The 19,628-nt window shown below is 40.5% G+C and overlaps 3 protein-coding genes across 3 annotated transcripts; all 3 read right to left on the reverse strand.

Moving 5' to 3' along the window:
• Nucleotides 1-269: 269 nt before the first annotated feature.
• LOC128625537 (P2Y purinoceptor 4) lies at nt 270-3,689 on the reverse strand. Its single transcript, XM_053653933.1, has one exon. It carries the CDS (start codon nt 2,121-2,123, stop codon nt 1,104-1,106), a length of 1,020 nt encoding a protein of 339 aa, XP_053509908.1. The 5' UTR covers nt 2,124-3,689; the 3' UTR covers nt 270-1,103.
• An 8-nt stretch (nt 3,690-3,697) lies between these two features.
• Nucleotides 3,698-4,982, reverse strand: LOC128625536 (P2Y purinoceptor 4-like). Its single transcript, XM_053653932.1, has one exon. It carries the CDS (start codon nt 4,743-4,745, stop codon nt 3,723-3,725), a length of 1,023 nt encoding a protein of 340 aa, XP_053509907.1. The 5' UTR covers nt 4,746-4,982; the 3' UTR covers nt 3,698-3,722.
• Nucleotides 4,983-6,582: 1,600 nt separating this feature from the next.
• On the reverse strand, nt 6,583-19,600 carry nelfb (negative elongation factor complex member B). The gene is made up of 13 exons (XM_053653928.1): nt 19,292-19,600; nt 17,150-17,310; nt 16,970-17,069; nt 16,645-16,875; nt 16,358-16,543; nt 15,716-15,828; nt 15,507-15,609; nt 14,675-14,770; nt 13,837-13,979; nt 13,610-13,716; nt 12,149-12,290; nt 11,022-11,130; nt 6,583-9,796 (listed from the first exon to the last, which is right to left on the reverse strand). Exons 1-13 carry the CDS (start codon nt 19,391-19,393, stop codon nt 9,647-9,649), a joined length of 1,743 nt encoding a protein of 580 aa, XP_053509903.1. The 5' UTR covers nt 19,394-19,600; the 3' UTR covers nt 6,583-9,646.
• Nucleotides 19,601-19,628: the final 28 nt, after the last annotated feature.

The following is a 19,628-nucleotide window of genomic DNA, read 5'->3' on the forward strand; positions in this document are numbered from 1 at the left end:
CACACGGGATGGAATTCCAGTCCATCACAGGGCACCATGAACATGCATTCACACGCAGGATCAATTTAGTCAACCTATTGGCATGTTTTAAGAAGTGAGAAGAAACCACAGAACCCAGAGGAAACCCAAAGAGTCACAAGTGAGAAGATGTGAAACTTCAGTGTTGACAGTAACCTGAGCTCAGGATCAAAGCAGGGATCCTGGAGATGTGAGGCAGCAATACAGCTACCTACTGCACCACCAAATTGCCTTACTATTGCAGCATTTTCTTCCCATGTCTTTTGGGTGACCGCTGAGCTTCCCCCACGTTCCCCAGTTTTCTTTCCACCTCCCAAAAATGTACCTCCCACCAGTTGGTGGATTGCCTATGCTAAACTGCCCCTTAGGTGTGAATAAGTGTGTGACTGTGTGTGTGCTTACTGCTCTGTGATGAACAGGCATCCTACTCAGGATGTATTCTCACCTTATGCCTACTGTTCCCGGGATCAGCACCGGCTCCACCTCAACCCTAACCAGGATAAAGCAGTTACTGAAAGTAAAATCTTTGTATTTAAGGAGATGTTCCACGTCTAATGAGACACTAAACGAGAGCTTTATTCAAAGCAAGTGCACTTACAGTAGGTACTCCATGACTGTAAGCTACATATATATTCTTCTCTTCTTACAGAAATATTATATTTTCAGAGTATTTAACTAGAACCCATTTCTTAAACCAAAGTGGTAATAAAGGGTGTTCAAAAACTTGACTGGCAATGTACATTGTCTACATAATTTCACACTGCATTACATGTATTAAATTATATTACAAATATCATGCTACAATTTGTCCTTAAAAGCTTAACTGCACTATGGTAAAATGTGATGTCATGCTGTTTTTTTTTTTTTTTTTACCAGCATGACAAAACAAACCAAAAGATTTCAACAGTGTTACTAAAGTTGCAGAAGTAGATTTTTGACATTGCACTCTTGTTCCTCTCTGACTACTTCACAGAAAATATTTGACAGGAAATCGGAGTGAACAAAACAACAGAAAGAAATAACAACCAAACATACCTTAAAATACTTTTGGAAATAAGAAAGAGAAGATTTGTATCTCTGAAATGCTATAACACCATTTCTGATGATATTGTATAGATAGCATTTCTAGTTGCACTGTAACCTGTTGTCTCTGATTCAGTTTTGTTGTCTATTTCCTGTTGACCTCTTGGTATTTTCAGAGATCTTTGGAACGCTTTATTAAAACTGTGTGAGCCAAAGAAATAGATAAGAGGGTCCAAGCAACAGTTGATTCCTGCCAAGACATAGGATGAATAGTATGCTGTTTCCACTCGTACCAGAAGCTTACATTGTGTAGGGTAGTACTTTGTAATGACAACCCCAATAGTCCGGGTAACATTGAGAGGGAGGAAGCAGATTCCAAAGATGACTAGACATAGTCCTATCATCCTTAGTGACTTTGTCTTGACTGACTGACCTTGCAGCGAGTTGACATTTACCTTGGTTACCGATCGAGCCAGACAGCTGTAGCAAACCACAGATACTGTGAAAGGCACAAGAAAGCCAAAAACAAAGAGCACAAAGTTGATAATGAAGTACACATTGGTAAGTTTGGATTGATGTATGGAAAGGCATTGTTTGTGCCCGTCTTCTTGGGTAACGGGCAGAAGAGCGCCGTACACTATGGCGCCAACCAACAAAAAACACCAAACTCCAAAACACAGTTTCTTCACAAAGGCTTTCCGTTTAAACGGTGACGAACGTTTGAATTGAACCACAACCACGTAGCGATGAATGCTGATGAGGGTGAGGAACATGATACTGCCGTAGAAGTGAGCACTGATTAAGGCTATCTTCAACTCGCACAGAAAGTCGCCAAACTCCCAGTTGTTCCCGTTGACAAAGTAGGCTGCCATCAGCGGGGTGACAGGAGCAGCGAGTGCATCACTTATTGCCAAGTTGAACTGCAAAACTGTGCCAGCATTCCATTTGGATATCCGGAAGATGAAAACCCAGAGGCTGAAGCCGTTAAGAAGGAGTCCTATCGTGTAGCTCAAGCACAGGAAGACTGTTATGATGATGTGCTGGGCTTCTGGAGGGCAAGACGCCTCAGTGTGGTTGTTCATCTTTGAGCGTACGAGGAAAAAACTAAAACTGTGAATTCATGTGTTGATACAGCAACTACTAAAAGATGCGTGGAAAAAGAGGAAGAAGAACAAGGGCGGTTCTGTTTTTTTTTCCGAGGAACAAATGAGCTGAAACAGTACTGCATCAATTCACATTAAACACATTACACTCTGATGAATACTGCTAAAATATTCACATCAGCAGGATCCATAAAGAAGAAACAGTGTGGCTTAATTTAAAAAAAAAAAAATTGTTACAGAGGTGAAAATCCCAACCAACAATAATCAAAGTTATATTTAGCATTGAGTTCTTATAGTTCCAGTCACACTTCAGCTGAATGAGAATAATCCAAACCTCAATAACTCAAAAACAAGTCGGCTTATACTGCAAATAATGTCCGTGTTGGACCTAACGTGTTCTGTCGCTGGGAGAGAAAAAAGAAGCAGCTCTATGGCACCAGTAAAGGCCACCTCAAGAGAGGTACACAATCTTTCGATTCTCATGTGCAAGTGAAAACTGAATATCATTCAAGGTCACTTCAGCTGCTCACACTTTGACTCACTGAAGATTGCAACCCAGAAATACATAAACAAAACTTCCTTTATTGCTTATGCAGTTTCATTCCAGTTTCTCAAAATCTTTAAGGAGGTATTTTGAACAAAAGTATTCGCTATAGTAACACCATGAACAATAGAATGAGCTCTTGAATGCATTGAGGACATAAATAGTTACATTACAATTGCATTAAAATACTAAAATGCTGATTAATGGATTTTGTTGCAAAATGCCAAGCTATGTTTAACCCACAGTGGGAGCAGGAAGGCTTTAAGTGCCCCATTAGAAGAATACATTTGCATTTACATTTATTCATTTAGCAGATGCTTGTATCCAAAGCGACTTACAAATGAGAATATGGCAGAAATACATCAAATACATAATGGATTTTTCTATACATAATACACAATACATCAAATGTAAATATATCAAATTAAAATATAAATACAAAATACCACAATTAAACAATACAGTAATTATGAAAATATAATATAACAAAATATAACAAAAGGGATGTGACAAATGAGTACCTGCTCTTATATTTTCCAACCAACCACCTACCTACCTACCCAACCAACCACCCACCCACCTACCTACCTACCTACCCAACCACCCACCTACCTACATTCCCTCCTTCCTTCCTTCCTTCCTTTCAACCTGTCTGTCATTCTTTCCTTGTCTTTCCATCCGTCTATCTTTGTTTCTGTCTATCTATTGTTTAAATTGGGACTTTCATATATTTATTCACTCACTCCTGCTTCTGTAACACTGGTTAGTCTGAAAGTCCCTGAGAAGTGAGATTGCACTAGTATACTGCTGCATGGGCACAAAAAACATAAGAACAAATCCATAAAATTGAAGTCCAAATTTGATTTTATGAACATTTTAGAAATGATGCCCCATGGTTGTACCCTAAGCCTTAAAGGTACACTCACAGGTGAAAGATGCGTACCAAAGCTACTAAGGCAGTACCAATGAGTGACAAGTCCCCTTTTTTGAGAGTGTTCCATCCAGCATGCTTAATTACAAGATGGTCACTTTTTCTAAATGGTCCTAGGAGTGGGGACGACGTGTGTGTTCAGAGCGCTCTCATTCTCAATATCCTCCCGAGTTGTTTGGAACCTGACTCCTATTTTCCTCAGCGAGCTGCGGAAGGCTCCCATAAATTTCTGCGAGGCAAAGCAATAGATCAGTGGATCAAGACAGCAGTTGGCTGAAGACAGGATCCAGGAGACGTAGTACGATGTTTCCACGTGCAAAAGCAGACGGCAGTTTTCGGGGTAGAATTTCTTGACCACCACGAGTACGGTACGAATCACATTAATGGGCGTGAAACACAGTCCGAAAATCAGCAGACAAACAGCCACCATTTTGCATGACTTACTCTTCATGAGCTTGCCTTTCTGATGGCAGATGTTGATGCCAGACATGGATCTTGCCAAGCGGCTGTAGCAAACCAGCGATATCGTGAACGGGATCAGGAATCCGGGTAAGAGTAGAATGAAGTTAGCAAAAAAATACACCTTGATGTATTGTTCCTGGTGGATACTGAGACACAGCGTGTGTTTCCCCACTGTGCTTATGTCCAGAAGCAGACTACACACCACTCCTTTAATGAGCACGACAGCCCAAACTCCTATGCAAAGCTTCTTTACAAAGTCCTTCTGTTTCATGCGGAATTCCTGACTGTGGTAGACCACGGATATGTAACGGTGGATGCTTATGAGAGTAAGAAAGAAGATATTACCATAAAAGTGGACGATCATCAGGACAATCTTGAACCGACACATCTCTCTTCCAAAAGGCCAGTGTCCCATGGCAAAGTAAACCACTAAGAATGGTGCTAGAGGACATAAAATGAGATCGCTGATAGCCAGATGGAACTGGAGAACCGTTCCAGACTTCCACTCAGGAGTGCGGTACTTGAAGACCCACATGCTGAAGATGTTCAGGAAAAACCCAAGCAAGAGGACCAGGCTAATCAGCACAGAGATGAAAATAGGCTGGGACTTCACTGGACATGCTTTGGTTTGGTTAATGAGGGAGTTACAATTTGTGCAATTCATCTAAAGAGAAAAAAACTAGATGTTATGCTCTTAATTTACACTTTCACATACAGGACTGTGCAAAAGTCTTAGGCACATGCAAAGAAATGCTGTTGAGCCTTCAAAAATAAGGAAATTAAATGTTTCTACATAAAAAAAATTAAATACTACAAATAGCAGTAAACAGAAATAAATGAAACAAAGTTGATATGTGGTGTGTCGACCATTTTCTTAAAAAAATTATTATTAGTCTCCGGTACAATTTGCACAGCCTGAGTATCTTGCAGAACCAGTCACTGCTTATTTTTGCAGCAAAACCCAGCAGCCTTCATTGTGTGTTTTTTTTTTTTTTTTTGGTCTGAAAAGTGTCTCTTACCACTTGATATGCTGCTTTCTTTACTGACATACAAACCTTTTTCTGTAACAGTTCATTTTGTGCTAGAGAACTAATGTTTGGGAATCTAAAATGTTTTTGTAAAGATTCGATAATGTAGAAGTCATAAAATAAAAAAATCTATAACAAAGTTTGTATTAAAAAAAAGACTTTTGCACCGTACTGTATATTTGGGTATATATCTATTTCAAACTACTTGCAGCATGTATTTGTCTACTTACCTTCTCACAGGGCTTTGAAGACAAATGGCTGGAGCAAGCCAGTTCACAGCACTTACCTCAACCTTTATGAGACTGTATGTGCGACTTCCTGCCTGCATTCATATTCATAAATAGATTCCAGAGGATGTTTGAAGAAGCAAAGCTTTCAGAAGCATCAGGCTGTGACTTCTTGTCACGTCTCTATCCTTGCCCACTTCAAAACTATATATATATATATACACACACACATACACACTATATATATATATATATATCTGTATGATGTCTGAGTCATGCTGGGAAATGTATTATTGCAGAGGCAAATTGTCCGTTTAATGGTCTCTCTCAGGTCTCTCTTCTCAGTGTGCCCTTTACCTCCTTGACCTGTCTGTTACCTGAACCGTTTGAAACCAGGCATCATTGCTCAGCATTTCTCACTGTATTGGCATCAGGCTGTGGAAACCAGTCAAACATGTACTTTCCTGAGAATTACATTCTAATTACTTTCAGTTTTCAGTTTATGATGTTACCATACAATATCTTCTGTGTTGAGAATGGTCTAATTAAACCCTACTGAGGTCCGTTTCCACTAAAGGATGGGGTAAAGGGGAAGTGTATGCTCTAACGTCAGTAAATGTACACCTATAAAATACATGGATATAGTTAGATTGCTAATAAATGTAAAAAAAAAAAAAAAAAAAAAAAATGCTAATGCTAATGCTAAGGTGTCAGTAGGTTTAATCTATGTAGTTATTATGTTATTTTTGCTGCTGTTAAATTATGTTCTCTGTCTGATTTGTCTTTCTTTAAAAAAAAAAAAGTAAATAAGTTGCATAATGATAAGGTAGAGGTCATGGTGGCTTAGTACATTACATTACATTACATTACATTTATTCACGTAGCTGACGCTTTTATCCAAAGCGACTTACAAATGAGAAAGATACAAGCAAAGCGATATATCAAGCAGAGAACAATACTAGAAGTGCTACCATACAAGATCTATGAACTGAATTCCAGAAGAAGCAAAGTGCAGAGTAGAGGTGTAAGTGCATTTTTTTTTCTTCTTTTTATTATGAGTTGGTTAGGTGTTCATGGAAGAGGTGGGTCTTTAGCTGTTTTTTGAAGATGGTGAGAGATTCTGCGGTCCGGATTGAGCTTGGAAGTGCATTCCACCACTGAGGAACAGTTAGTGTGAAGGTTCTGGAAAGGGACCTTGCGCCACGCTGAGTTGGAACTGCTAAACGTCGGTCGCTAATCGATCGCAGATTGCGAGAGGGAACGTAGGCCTTCAGGATAGTGTTGAGGTAGGAGGGTGCTGTTCCTGACAAGGTCTTGTAGGTGAGCATCAAGGCCTTGAACTTGATGCAGGCAGCTACAGGAAGCCAGTGGAGGGAGATGAAGAGGGGTGTGACATGGGTTCTCTTGGACTGGTTGAAGACGAGGCGTGCTGCAGCATTCTGAATCATCTCAAGGGGTTTGATGGAGCTGGCTGGGAGGCCTGAAAGCAGTGAGTTGCAGTAGTCCAGTTTAGAGATAACAAGAGCCTGGACTAGTATCTGTGTAGCCTGTTTGGTGATGTAGGGTTGGATTTTCTTGATGTTGTAAAGGATGAACCTACAGGACCTTGCAGTTGCTGAGATATGGTCTGTAAAGGTCAAGCCGTCATCAAGAATCACCCCAAGGTTCCTGGCCGTCCTGGTTGGCATGAGTGTGAGTGAACCGAGCTGTACAGTGAGGTTGTGGTTGTAGAAGCTAGCATGTTTGCCACACACCTGCAATGTTGGGGGTTTAGTTTAAATTCTGCCCTGTTTGCACTGAGATTACATGTTCTCCCCGTGCTTTGGGGGTTTCCTGCCCCAGTCTGGCACTCAAGACATGCATTGTAGGCTGATTGGCATCCCTAAATTATCTGTGCTGTGGGTAAATTATCTGACCCTCTGTAGGATGCGGTACAGAAAATGGATGGATGGATGGATGGATTTAATGATATTTGTGTCAAAATTTGCTTATATAACCTAGTCGTAATGCTCCCTACTTTGTCTTTTCCTTAAAACTATTTAAAACTAATATATACTAAGCATATACCTCTTAATGGCTTCAAGTGTATTCACCATATCCATTTATTTATTTTTCACTGTATTATTTGTCAGTGTCATGAAGAAAAGAACAGACCAAACAACAGTGTTTAGGTACTTCCCATTAAAGTCAGCCCAAACGTCTATAAAATGTACAGTATGTCATATAAATAAAGAATTTATTTGAATAAGCAAATGAATAACCTTTCCCGTATAAATCTAAGAAACGGCGAGATCTGAAAATCTAACTGGAAAATCGGACTTGCAATCAAGCAAGTGTTGTTTTGTCATAAAATAGAACAGGCTATCAGGATCAATATGCAAATGCAGGCTGTAATATACAAGAATACCAGGAAGGGGGTGGTGTGTGTACGGTTGGGACTCTATCTAATTTATATATTCATCGAATTTTCATAATTTTTTTTCCCACAGATTGGTCACCTGCCAATTTCCACCAACCGGCCAGCTCTCCCTGATCATACAGTACGACAGCTAGCATCCAGGGAGGGTGAAGGCTAATAAGTGCTTTCTCCGAGACATGTGAAGCCAGGCAACCACAACTTTTCAAGTTGTTGCTCATACCGCATCACAGGGCGACCTAACACACACAGAGCAAAGCGCCATCTGCTCTCATCCACACACGCTATGTTTCCATCCATGTTGCGAATTTAACTTAAGTGAAAAATTGGAATATCGCATAAAATATTTGCGAATAAAGCACCATCTCCGTCCCGTGTGTTGAAGAGAACAAAATCGTCACTTCCAGGGAAACTGATACATCTCACTCGCTTTTGTAATGATCTTTGCGGTTGGTATGTTTGCTTGTGGGGTACTCTCCCTCCACTTAAAATGTTATTGGAAGTTCCACCTGACCTGACTTAACTGAATTCTTCAGTCTCTTCGGTACTATTGAAGTAGCTTATCTTGTAGTTAATAATAATGTTGTATTCTGGATACATGATAAATTGCGTGAAATCCTCTCCTGTTTCAAGCCTAGGAAGTTAGTGTACTGTATTTTCTGTTTCTTGTTTTCCTCGGTTAATTAGCCACGTCAAATCTTCTTATTTTTTTGGTACGTTTGAATACGGCTCTCTCGAGAACACCTCGTTCATATTCTAATACCTGTTCGTGTTTTTGGGTTTCAGGTGGGAGGAGAGTCTCATCTCTAGACAGGCAATATTTACCTTTAAAAAAAAAACCCCAACAACCACCACCACCACAAAGTACAGGAAGTCTCCTGGGAAATTCCCATGATTGGTTGCATTGGGCGTGAGTACATGTACACATTTCAGTTTCTAATAAAACTTTCTAAATTCCTGTTTTCAGTTCCTATTTATTTCTACATAGGGGCAATTCCCAATTAACTACCACTACAAGGAAGCACATTTGTATTTGTAAAAAAAAAAAAAAAAAAAAAATTCTACATATTAAATGTACATCCTTTATTGGGATTAAAAGAATACTACTACTGGACACTTATTAGAAATATCTCAATATATTTTCAACATTCTGTATAATAAAACAGATGAAGAAAAATGAACCAAGAAAATGAACTTTTCCCTAACCTGAGAAGGTTTTCGCGCTCGTCTTCGAGAAACAAGCCAGAGAGTGATGGCGAACCTAAAACCTGGGAATTCTGCGTTTCATGATGATTCCTGACTGCCCATCCTAGCAGGAAGAGCTACAACACAAGAGAGGACAAGAGAGACACTGCTTCCTACAGAGCTCCAGGAATGAGTTTAACAGAGGAAGAGGTTTATCTCTGGTGCTCTGTGAGAATCGCCTACTTACAATTTGTTTTAAAAAAAACTGAGGAAGATAAACAGCACAAATGTTACAGATTAGTGTAAGTTCCTCAGTTGGAATCAGGATGACGTTCCCTGCCAGAGATTTCAGATTAACTTCTGTTATCCACGGGAGGAAGGGGGGGAGTAGATGTAATTGGAAGACTTGGAAGAGATTGTTTTCTAAATAATTTTATTTACAACTGGGCTTGGCTACAAACAATCCATACATGAACAGTCAGTCACAAGAGTACTGTACATATAGTATCGCTTTTAACTGATACAACAATTAAACAAGACCACACTTTAAAATACTCACTCATAACAAATCAAGCACTAGTTCTCAACGGTGCCATTCTGAACCAAGATGATGGTTTTTAAAATGACCTTTGGATAAGAAAAACGAGAAATGATCAAAATATACCACTGAAAAATACGGCTGCGTCTGCATCCGTCTCGGCGGTACGTATCAGACAGGAGTGGTTGGCGTGGTGGGGACGGTGACCGGGTGCAGGCCCAGGTCCAGGGTTGGCGCTTCCTCAGGTTCGGGTGGACTGCGTTTCGATGCCTCGATCTTTTCCACCAGCTGCGTGTAGAGTTCTTTTACCGGCTCACTGCTCTGTGGGCATAAAATACCGAGCGGAATTACTACGACGATGTGAAGACCCCTATTTGGATGGTGTTATTGTATTACAGACTCCGACACTTCCACATCTCCTATATGATCAATGATGCATTTGAAACAGCTATGAATTAACAATCAAATACCTGAATCAGAGAATACAATACGTAACGTGCCCATGAAATGGCTGTGATTTCAAGATTCAAGTTTTTTTTATTTGTCACATACACAGTAACATATATAGTATATAACCTGTAGTCGTGCTTGAATGTTTGCAAACCCTTCTGAATTTTCTATATTTCTGCATACATAGGGCGGCTGTGGATCAGGTGGTACAGCGATGGTGGGGTAGTGATTCCCGGCCCATATGACTCCACATGCCGAAGTGTACTTGGGCAAGACACTGAACCCCAAGTTGCTCCCGATGGCAAGTTAGCGCCTTGCATGGCAGCTCTGCTACCATTGGTGTGTGAGAGTGTGTGTGAATGGGTGAATGAGACACAGTGTAAAGCGCTTTGGATAAAAACGCTATATATATTTAGCATTTAAGTATGACCTAAAACATCATCAGATTTTCACATGAGTCCTCAATTATACAGATGAGACAAAAATATTATACTTGGTCATTTATTTATTGAGGAAAATGATCCAATATTACATATCTGGGTGAAAATCTGACGATGTTTTAGGTCATATTCATGCAGAAATATAGAAAATTCACAAACTTTCAAGCACGACTGTATATAACAGTATACAACAGTGAAATGAAAACCTGGCCTACTCCTCTTTAGACTGTGCATTTAAATAATTAAATAAAAAAATCAGAAATGAATAAGAAATAAGAACTATTTGCACAGGAATGTGCAAAAAAGGGATGTATAAACATGCAAGCTGCTACTACAGAGCAAGACCCGCCTCTGGGTCATATGTTCTAGAGAGCATTTAAGTCAAGTCACGTACAGGATGAGTCATCAAAATTGTGTCATCGTAACGTTTTTCCCTGAAATGACCACAAATTTAAAATTAAAACATGAACGTCTCCAAGACTTATTTTGTTTATTTATTTTTTTTTTTTTTAGAAATAATATCGTATTGGACAGGTACACAAAGCTCTGAATTTTTCAGAAGACGAAGGAAATAAATATGTATAAATAAGAATAAGAGTATCACTTAGGTAACGGTGTCATCTAGTGGCTTTCGGGTTTATTTAATGCAGTCGTACCTGTTTGGGTGGTTCAAGTGTTTTCATCAGTGCTTCCATGGAAGATGAGTGCACTTTCTGGTGGAGATGGTTCAACAAGCGTAGTGTGTGTCTGTGCACATTCTCCTTGCTGGAAAAGAGCGGTGAGATATAAAGATATCGTGAGATACTTCAAAAAAAGAGTAGGGGCACTACACCTTGAACAGTTTCAATAAAATCACAAGTCATCATGTTTATATATAAAAAGTGTATTAAGTCATTTTAAGAGGCATTATATCCTATCCTAAATAGGTATGCCATATACAGTGCTTTACATTAAAGCGGCATTACCCTTGGTGTTTTCTTAACCCACTCCTGAGGCATAGTGTAACCAGAATTGGATAAAAAAAAAAATCCAGTCTTAGTTGCTGGACAATTACACAGACTTATGCATAAATGATTTTCATTTGAAAAATTTCGCCAGGACGACAGATTCCAGATGAAATGTTGTAGTTAAATGTTCATGTTAAATTCCTTTGAAAGTCCTTCCTAAAAAAAAAAAAAAAAAAAAAAAAAAAAAAGTAGCTTGGCTCATAAATTAATACGGTCCTGCACAGAGAAAATAAGCAGAGGGGTTATAATATACGTCTGAAAATTATAGAGGCACGCATTTGTATTTTATTATAATGTTTTGGATCTATTACTGTTTATTTACCCAAAGAAAATGATTAATAATGAACATAGTTCCCAAAGTTTGTACAGGGATATTCTGGTTTTGAATAATGTATTATTATTATTATTATTATTATTAATGTAAGAGTTATACACATGGTACAAAAAACAAATAAAAAGAATGTAGGCTATAATAATGATAAAAAAAAAATCAAGATGCAAAAAGAATTGATTTATAATCACAGGCTTACTAAGACTGTTTTTCTTATTAATTCTTATTCTTTCAACACCCAATGTATAAAATAACTGACGTGATGGCGCTGATGCATAAATATCTGCTGCAACATCGTCCAGATGGACACTACAGCTTTGAGTGTGTGAAGCCTGAGATGAGTCATCACTTCCTAGCAAGTGAATGGCTATAAATGGGTAAAAAAAAAAAAAAAGTAGGGTAAGAGTGAAAAAGCCCAGGCTGATTCACTATAACACTGACTGACCTGGAGGAGGACGTGAGCAGGAAGTTGTCGAAAACGGACATGCAGAACTCCTCGGTGCCGAACTCGTCAGACAGAAGGGTCAGGTGGCCGGTAAGGAGATGAAGGAAAATGTCTCCGAAGGACATGTCATTGTACGTCTCCACTGTATGAGCACAAACACATGCAGATTAAACGTACGGCCACTAGAGGGCACCACAGTAGGGGTGTAAATATACGGTAATTAGTTCACTGGTCTATTCTATATCTATATCTATTCTACACCACTAGATTATAGGATGATATCAGTTTCTTTGGGATTTTTTTTCTTTCACTTCCTCTCTCTCCTTTTCTGAGTCTGCCAGGCCCAGTGAAGGAAGTGTGGCCTCTGAGTCTGCCAGCCCAAGTGAAGGAAGTGTGGCCTCTGAGTCTGCCAGGCCCAGTGAAGGAAGTGTGGTCTCTGAGTCTGCCAGGCCCAGTGAAGGAAGTGTGGCCTCTGAGTCTGCCAGGCCCAGTGAAGGAAGTGTGGCCGCTGAGTCTGCCAAGCCCAGTGAAGGAAGTGTGGTCTCTGAGTCTGCCAGGCCCAGTGAAGGAAGTGTGGCCTCTGAGTCTGCCAGCCCAAGTGAAGGAAGTGTGGTCTCTGAGTCTGCCAGGCCCAGTGAAGGAAGTGTGGCCTCTGAGTCTGCCAGGCCCAGTGAAGGAAGTGTGGCCTCTGAGTCTGCCAGGCCCAGTGAAGGAAGTGTGGCCGCTGAGTCTGCCAAGCCCAGTGAAGGAAGTGTGGTCTCTGAGTCTGCCAGGCCCAGTGAAGGAAGTGTGGCCTCTGAGTCTGCCAGCCCAAGTGAAGGAAGTGTGGCCTCTGAGTCTGCCAGCCCAAGTGAAGGAAGTGTGGCCTCTGAGTCTGCCAGCCCAAGTGAAGGAAGTGTGGCCTCTGAGTCTGCCAGCCCAAGTGAAGGAAGTGTGGCCTCTGAGTCTGCCAGGCCCAGTGAAGGAAGTGTGGTCTCTGAGTCTGCCAGGCCCAGTGAAGGAAGTGTGGTCTCTGAGTCTGCCAGGCCCAGTGAAGGAAGTGTGGTCTCTGAGTCTGCCAGGCCCAGTGAAGGAAGTGTGGCCTCTGAGTCTGTCAGCGCAAGTGAAGGAAGTGTGGTCTCTGAGTCTGTCAGCCCCAGTAAGGAGGCATGTCCTTCCACTTTTCCAAGCCAAAATCTTTCGTGTAAAACAAAATATATTTCCTGGAAAGAGCTCTAAATGACATCACATCAAATTGTTGGCTGCTTTATATTTATAAGTCATACCTTAGATCATGGAACAAAGATGCACCATATTATTATTGCAGAATGAGAAATAGACACCACTAGCTGTTCTTGTATACGGTCAATCTGTGCGGAAATGTCTATTACTGTAGTAACGTTCACGATGAGAACATACCATCTCTCTCTGAAATACACTATTTTAATATGTACAGAGCACGTGTACCAGCGACTGGCTTACCCAAAGAAGGGAGCAACCTCTGCAGAGCGTTCTTATTCCTCTGCTTAGCAATATGGAGTACATAATACAGACCCATCTCACACGCAACTCTGTTTTCCTGCAAATATCTGAAAGACAATGAACAACATTAGAAAACACCAAATAAGTCATATCTGTGTACGAGACGTGTAAACTGGGTAAAACGATCAGATACGGTGTGTGTACTTGATAAGAGTGTGTATAAATACCTGGTAAAAGTGTCAGGCAGGGTGTTGGGGTAGGTGAGGGAGCTCTTCTCTTCACTGGGAAGCTTCTGTTCTACAGTGAATGTGTAATCGTCCACCACTATCGACATCATGGCTGGCAGGAAACGTGTAACAACTTCCAATTCCTAATGGCGGCGACAAACAATATCGCTTACTCGCAATAGTTTCTCAAATAAGTAACGCTTCTTTCAGCACCCAAATTTTCATCACTTAAACAGTTCAACAGAGCGTTCATGCTGGTTCTTAATCTGGACCAGTTCCACATTTTTCCACTACAAAACTGCCAGATCTCAGATGGTAAAATCAGCTTGGTGAAAAAAAAAAAGGGCCAGGGACTTAAATATGAAAAATGAGCTAAATTAAAATATGTAGTTATGAATCAGTGGAGACGGCAATAATAACGGCTTTATTGCCAATTACAACAAGCTACATAGGAGCTAAATTGTTTATTACCATCACAAATAAACACGAATGTGTCGCGTTGCAAACAACAAGTATTTTTGTAAAGTTGTGTGTGAATATATTTGCAGGCCAAACTGAAATATAAATTCCAGCCAGATCTACAAATATTTTGTTAGCGCTATTCGCGTTGTACTTGCCCGTGTCGATAAATGCCACTCGGCCGTAACTTACCAGATGCATTCGCAGCACAGCTGATTTCCATTCAGTGACACAAAACTCGATAAAAACAGAAAGCTCACAGAGCTGAAAACGAGAAAAAAAAAAGGCTCTCGGATTCCCTAAACCATCACCAGCTCCGGGGCCTGAAAAACGGTAAAAGGGGTAATAAGGTGACATGAATAGCAACTAATGATCTTACCAGGCGTGGCTCTTTGAAAACCTGGCTGTCAATCATGTCCCAAGCTCCCTGCCCGAGACAGAGCATCCTGAGGAGCAGCAGCAGGTCTGGACTGTCCTGTTCATATACAAACAGTGATTTTATACTCAAATACAAAAAACTTACCAGATCTCATGCCTGGCTATTTATTATAGAAGAACATTTATATAACGGCTTTAAGCATGGAGCTTACCCCTTAGGCACAGACTTATTTTATGAACATAACCCAACTATATAAACGTTTGTCTCATTCTTCAAATGTGTCCAATAATATTGTGGTTAATCCCTTAACAAGTTGATGTTATTTAGAGCAGGGGTTCCCAAACTTTTCCAGGTTAAGGCCCCCCAAATGGCATTAACATTTGACCGAGGCCCCCCTTTTGCAAGATGTCTTTAAAACACATTAAAAATACAGACTTCTGAATATATCCCCCTTTTTTTTATTAATAATTACATCTTACATCACATTAGGAATTGATTGTGTTTGTGTGTGTGGTTGTCTGAGAGTGAGAAAGAGAAAACATACTAGTGGGAGGGATGGGCACACCAAATTGTTGAGGCCCCACTGGCGCCCCCTGGCGGCCCCCACTTTGAAAACCACTGATTTAGAGGACTGCTTGCTATTGTTAATTCAGTGTGGATTAAACCTGCTCAAGTAAGCTATTTACTATATGTTATCAGTAACAAAAATTGCAAAAGGAAGACGAAAAATAATAAAATAAAATGTAATAAAATCACAGAGCATCTGGGTGTCCCCCTATTTAGAGACCCATTCTAAGCGTACCAGAATGCCTCTCTGATCAGTAACTCTTACTCTGGGCAATGCGTCCTGGCTGAGCAGCTCCTGCAGGTTCCTCACTGTGCTCAGCACGAGCGTGTTACTGGCAAACGGGTCACACAGGATCATAGAGAGATCCCTGGGAGAGACATACACAGAATGAGCACAGTGCTGTAAAACTTTGTGTGTACATCAACAGCGAGTTGGTCTGCCGCTTGTTTATATATCTGTTAAATCGAACACACCCGAGCACTTGCTCCTGGCCTTTCTTCATACTGTCCAAGAAACCCTGCAGCTCTCGGGCTCGTTTGGCATCAACAAACTTTTCCCTGATGCAGGCGTCCAAGCACCAAGTGAACTGGAATAATAAATAAATATTTGTTCAAATGAATCCTTTTATATCCTTTTGTAGTGTTTTAGACCAACTAAATAAACTACTTTTAGCTGCATTTGTATTATTATTATGTCCTAAAATGGATATGCATACCAAACCATAAGTCTCAGAGACATGAACCATGATCAGTGGGTAGTATTTCTCCTAATACTCAAGATGTGTCATGGGCTAGATCGGCCTGATGGTGGCGCTTTAGTACAGCGTTTTAGATTTTCTCACGCCACAAAATATTTCCCCGAGTCCTTGGCTTCTATCAAAGAACAAAGCCTCAAGGACTACTTAGCTCCTCTAACTTCAACCCTGAGCTAATTTGCATTACAGGCAAAAATATACTTCACAAACTAGGACAAAAGGCCGAAGTAATAATACAACCAGATGAACACTGTTGCTCTGAACAGCATTTCTATCTGACCATGTTAATGTCACTGAACAGCTGTATTTGCTAGTTACAAGATCGAGACTGCTAGCACTAAAGTGGACATCAGTTCCTGACCTTGTGGCATGGATCGACGGAGCAGATCTCACTGACGTCCAGATCGTGCAGGGACATGAGGAGCTCGGCGCGCAGGGTACAGTAGTGCACGTTCCGCGTGCGCAGGAAAAGCGTCCTTAGGAACTGCAGCACCATATCGTACAGCTTCACATTCTTCCCGATCATCTGAGTGAGCTTCTGTACAACCTGTTATAAGCGCCAGATACATTCTCTGATTACACGTCGCATTTATTAAGGAATTAAAAATGCTCATAGGGTAATGAGAATAGGGGAATGGAGGCACTCACTTCTCCCTGCCGCCGGGTTTTGGGAGAAGGACTGAAAAAGTTATGCAGTATGGAGAGATCGCTGCTGAAGAGTGCAGCCTCTTTCTCCACGATGTACTGCTTGAGCAAAGGAGAGACCTCGTCACCAAACAGAGCCTGGTTATCCTGCCAGATCTGCCTCTTCACCTCCACTGCGCAAACTTTATACAGCTCCTTATCAGCCATCACCTGCTTCAGCTTCTTCTCCGGCACCTGCGCAAACAGGACGAGAGAAATGAGATGAAAGCGGCAGACGTTAACAGTGTTAATGCCAGCAAACTGAAATGCCGTCCTGTTAACCTCTCACCTTTGGTAAGTGTTTCATAACCTGCATGACGACAGGCTGGATGGACGGCATCTTGACCAGCGGGAAGCTCTTCTCAAGAAGTTCCTCCAACTTGTGGTATCTACGTTGGATCGATTATATTGTAAAGACGAACCATGGAATAATGCGTCAACGTGTACAACTCGGGTGTCTTGCTCTTACCTGTCCTCGTCTTTGCCTTCAGCAATGAAAGCGACTCGCTCCATCAGCTTGTCCCGGAGCTCGTCGAACACCGACTGATGAAACTCCAGCCGAGGAGTGCCGTGAAGATCGAGGAAAGGAAGCGCGGACTGCAGCGTCGGCAACAATATGCCGTTCTCCATCTACACATAACAATATCTGTTGCTGTGGTGAAGCAGAACCTTGCATAATGAGTTTTATCCTGAGTTTTAAGCATGTCTTTAATATAAATGAAATAAAATTAAACCAGTGCAAAAGAGCGTCTATATTTGAGATCTGGTCATAACATTGTGATACTTTCATCAGAGGGCTGCGGATTTCCCATATAATCTGAGTGCTTTTCAACTCGATTAAAGTTCTACGTATGTCGTCAATCAGCTTGATCCGTGCTCGAGCAGAAAATAGGAATTAATAAACAGAAACATTTGTCAACGGTAACTAGAGGGTGACCGATTGATCGGTTTGGCCGATTAATCAGCACCAATGACCGATTGCTGGAACTATCATCATCGGAAAATATCCACAACGATACTTTTTCCCGGTTGCGTCTGAGAAGAGTCCAGTACGAGAGCGGCCTCTAGAGGCGAAATAAAAACCAACGCTGACTAAATCAGTTGAGTTATTTGAAGTGTTTTTAAAAAATTCATTTAGGATCTCTCTTTTTTTTTTATGAGTGTTACATTTTGGTTCCGTTTGAATACATTTATTAATACTTAACATATATTAAAACTTAGATATTTATTTCGGTTAAAAACGTATCGTACATTTTCATGGTACAGTCCATGCTGTTTATTCTTGTAATAAAGGTCAACAATATTTTACTTCGAGTGTTATGTTTTCCTTCAGTTTCAATTTTAAAATCTTTTTTTTTTCAAATTAATCGGTTGATTAAGCGATTATCAGCAGGTACTTCCCAACTTAGTTATTTGTATCGATAAAATCCGTCCATCTCTAACTGTAACATCTGTCAGAGATAATAAGGATTTACTTTTCTGTCCTGTTCCATATTTTGTTTACGTTTCAGCATTGCCGCTAGCATGTTTACACCTGTCCCGTGAGTTTCGCATAGTCCTATGACGTCCTCCCATTGGTGTCAGAACAGAACTTTAGTTGCAATGGCACTAAATCAGCCGCAGATGATCGCATCACGTTATGCGGTACACTGATCTCAACTCAGTGAATTTCTTTAGGACGTGATTATGATTTTTGTCTGCAACAGCAAAATCAGGTAAAAAATTTGGAGAGTGTAAACCCGGCTTTAAAAAGCGATGAATATGGGTTGAGATGGAGTGGTTTGGGTTGTTTTCATGCAGATCTGGCAACCTTGCACCTCTCTGACAAAATAAACACAGGTCATGTGATATAACCAACATTATCTCTCTCATTTTATTTTATTGTCTAGCTTACTTTAGATAGAGCCAGTAGTCATAAGTAAACAAAAGAGATTGAGGTGTAAAAAACAGAAATTAGGGACAATTCTTTGGTAATACGTACGTTCCTCATGCTCCTATTAATTAGTGCTTGACGATATATGATATAGTTTAAAAATATTTAAAGTTTTTAAAATAGTATACAAAACGCTGGTAAAATAAAACTGCTCAATAACGTTAAAGGTCTATTAAGTAAGATTAGATTTTAGATTAGACTTCTGATGGGTAGGATAGGTTCAGCAGTTGAATGAATCCCACTCATATTCATGAAGACCCGCCCCCAAAATCTACAGTGGCCCATAGAGTGTCTATAAAATGACTGACAGGAGCCGCATCCAAACAAAAACAAACATTCAGGACCGGAAGGCGGTATTACAAACAGTTTTTCTTAGCGACTTCATACACTTTTCTAAAGCCACGGCTTAATCCACTGTTTCTTTCTTTTTTTATCATGTTCTACATGTCTTCCAGGCTATTTGTACAAATAATAATAATAATAATAATAATAATAATAAAGACTATTGCACCTTTAATGTGTCCCGTTTGAAATAAGATACGAGCAAGCAACGTATGACGACTTGTAATATAAATTGCGCACTTAAACACAGAAAATTGTGGCGTGGAAATAAAATGATTTATAGCGAGCAAGTATAACAGTCCTCCCAAATGAAACTAGCATGCTAATAACCGTTACCTGAAACTGGTCAATAGCTTTCAGAGGCTCTGTGCAGTTCGTCAAAGTTTCTTTCAGATCTTCGCCATTGGATATCCCAAGCTCAGGCAACCCAGCAAACATCTTGCGCTGAGTGTAGCTCTACTGTCCTGCAGTATTTCCAAACTACACACTGATACGTGTTGAAGAATGTAATAAAATAGGAATAGCGTTCACTATAAGTGTATTACACAGAGCGCTTTGCATTTACACACTTCCTGAGCGCGCAACAAAAATCGACCGGGTAGTACTGTTCTAGCAAGATAAATGGTTCCGTCTGAAAAAGGTTCCTACGCGTAACACTGTACACGTCTGTGTA

This window comes from Ictalurus furcatus, chromosome 22 (genome assembly GCF_023375685.1).
Source record: "Ictalurus furcatus strain D&B chromosome 22, Billie_1.0, whole genome shotgun sequence".
Classification (NCBI taxonomy): domain Eukaryota; kingdom Metazoa; phylum Chordata; class Actinopteri; order Siluriformes; family Ictaluridae; genus Ictalurus; species Ictalurus furcatus.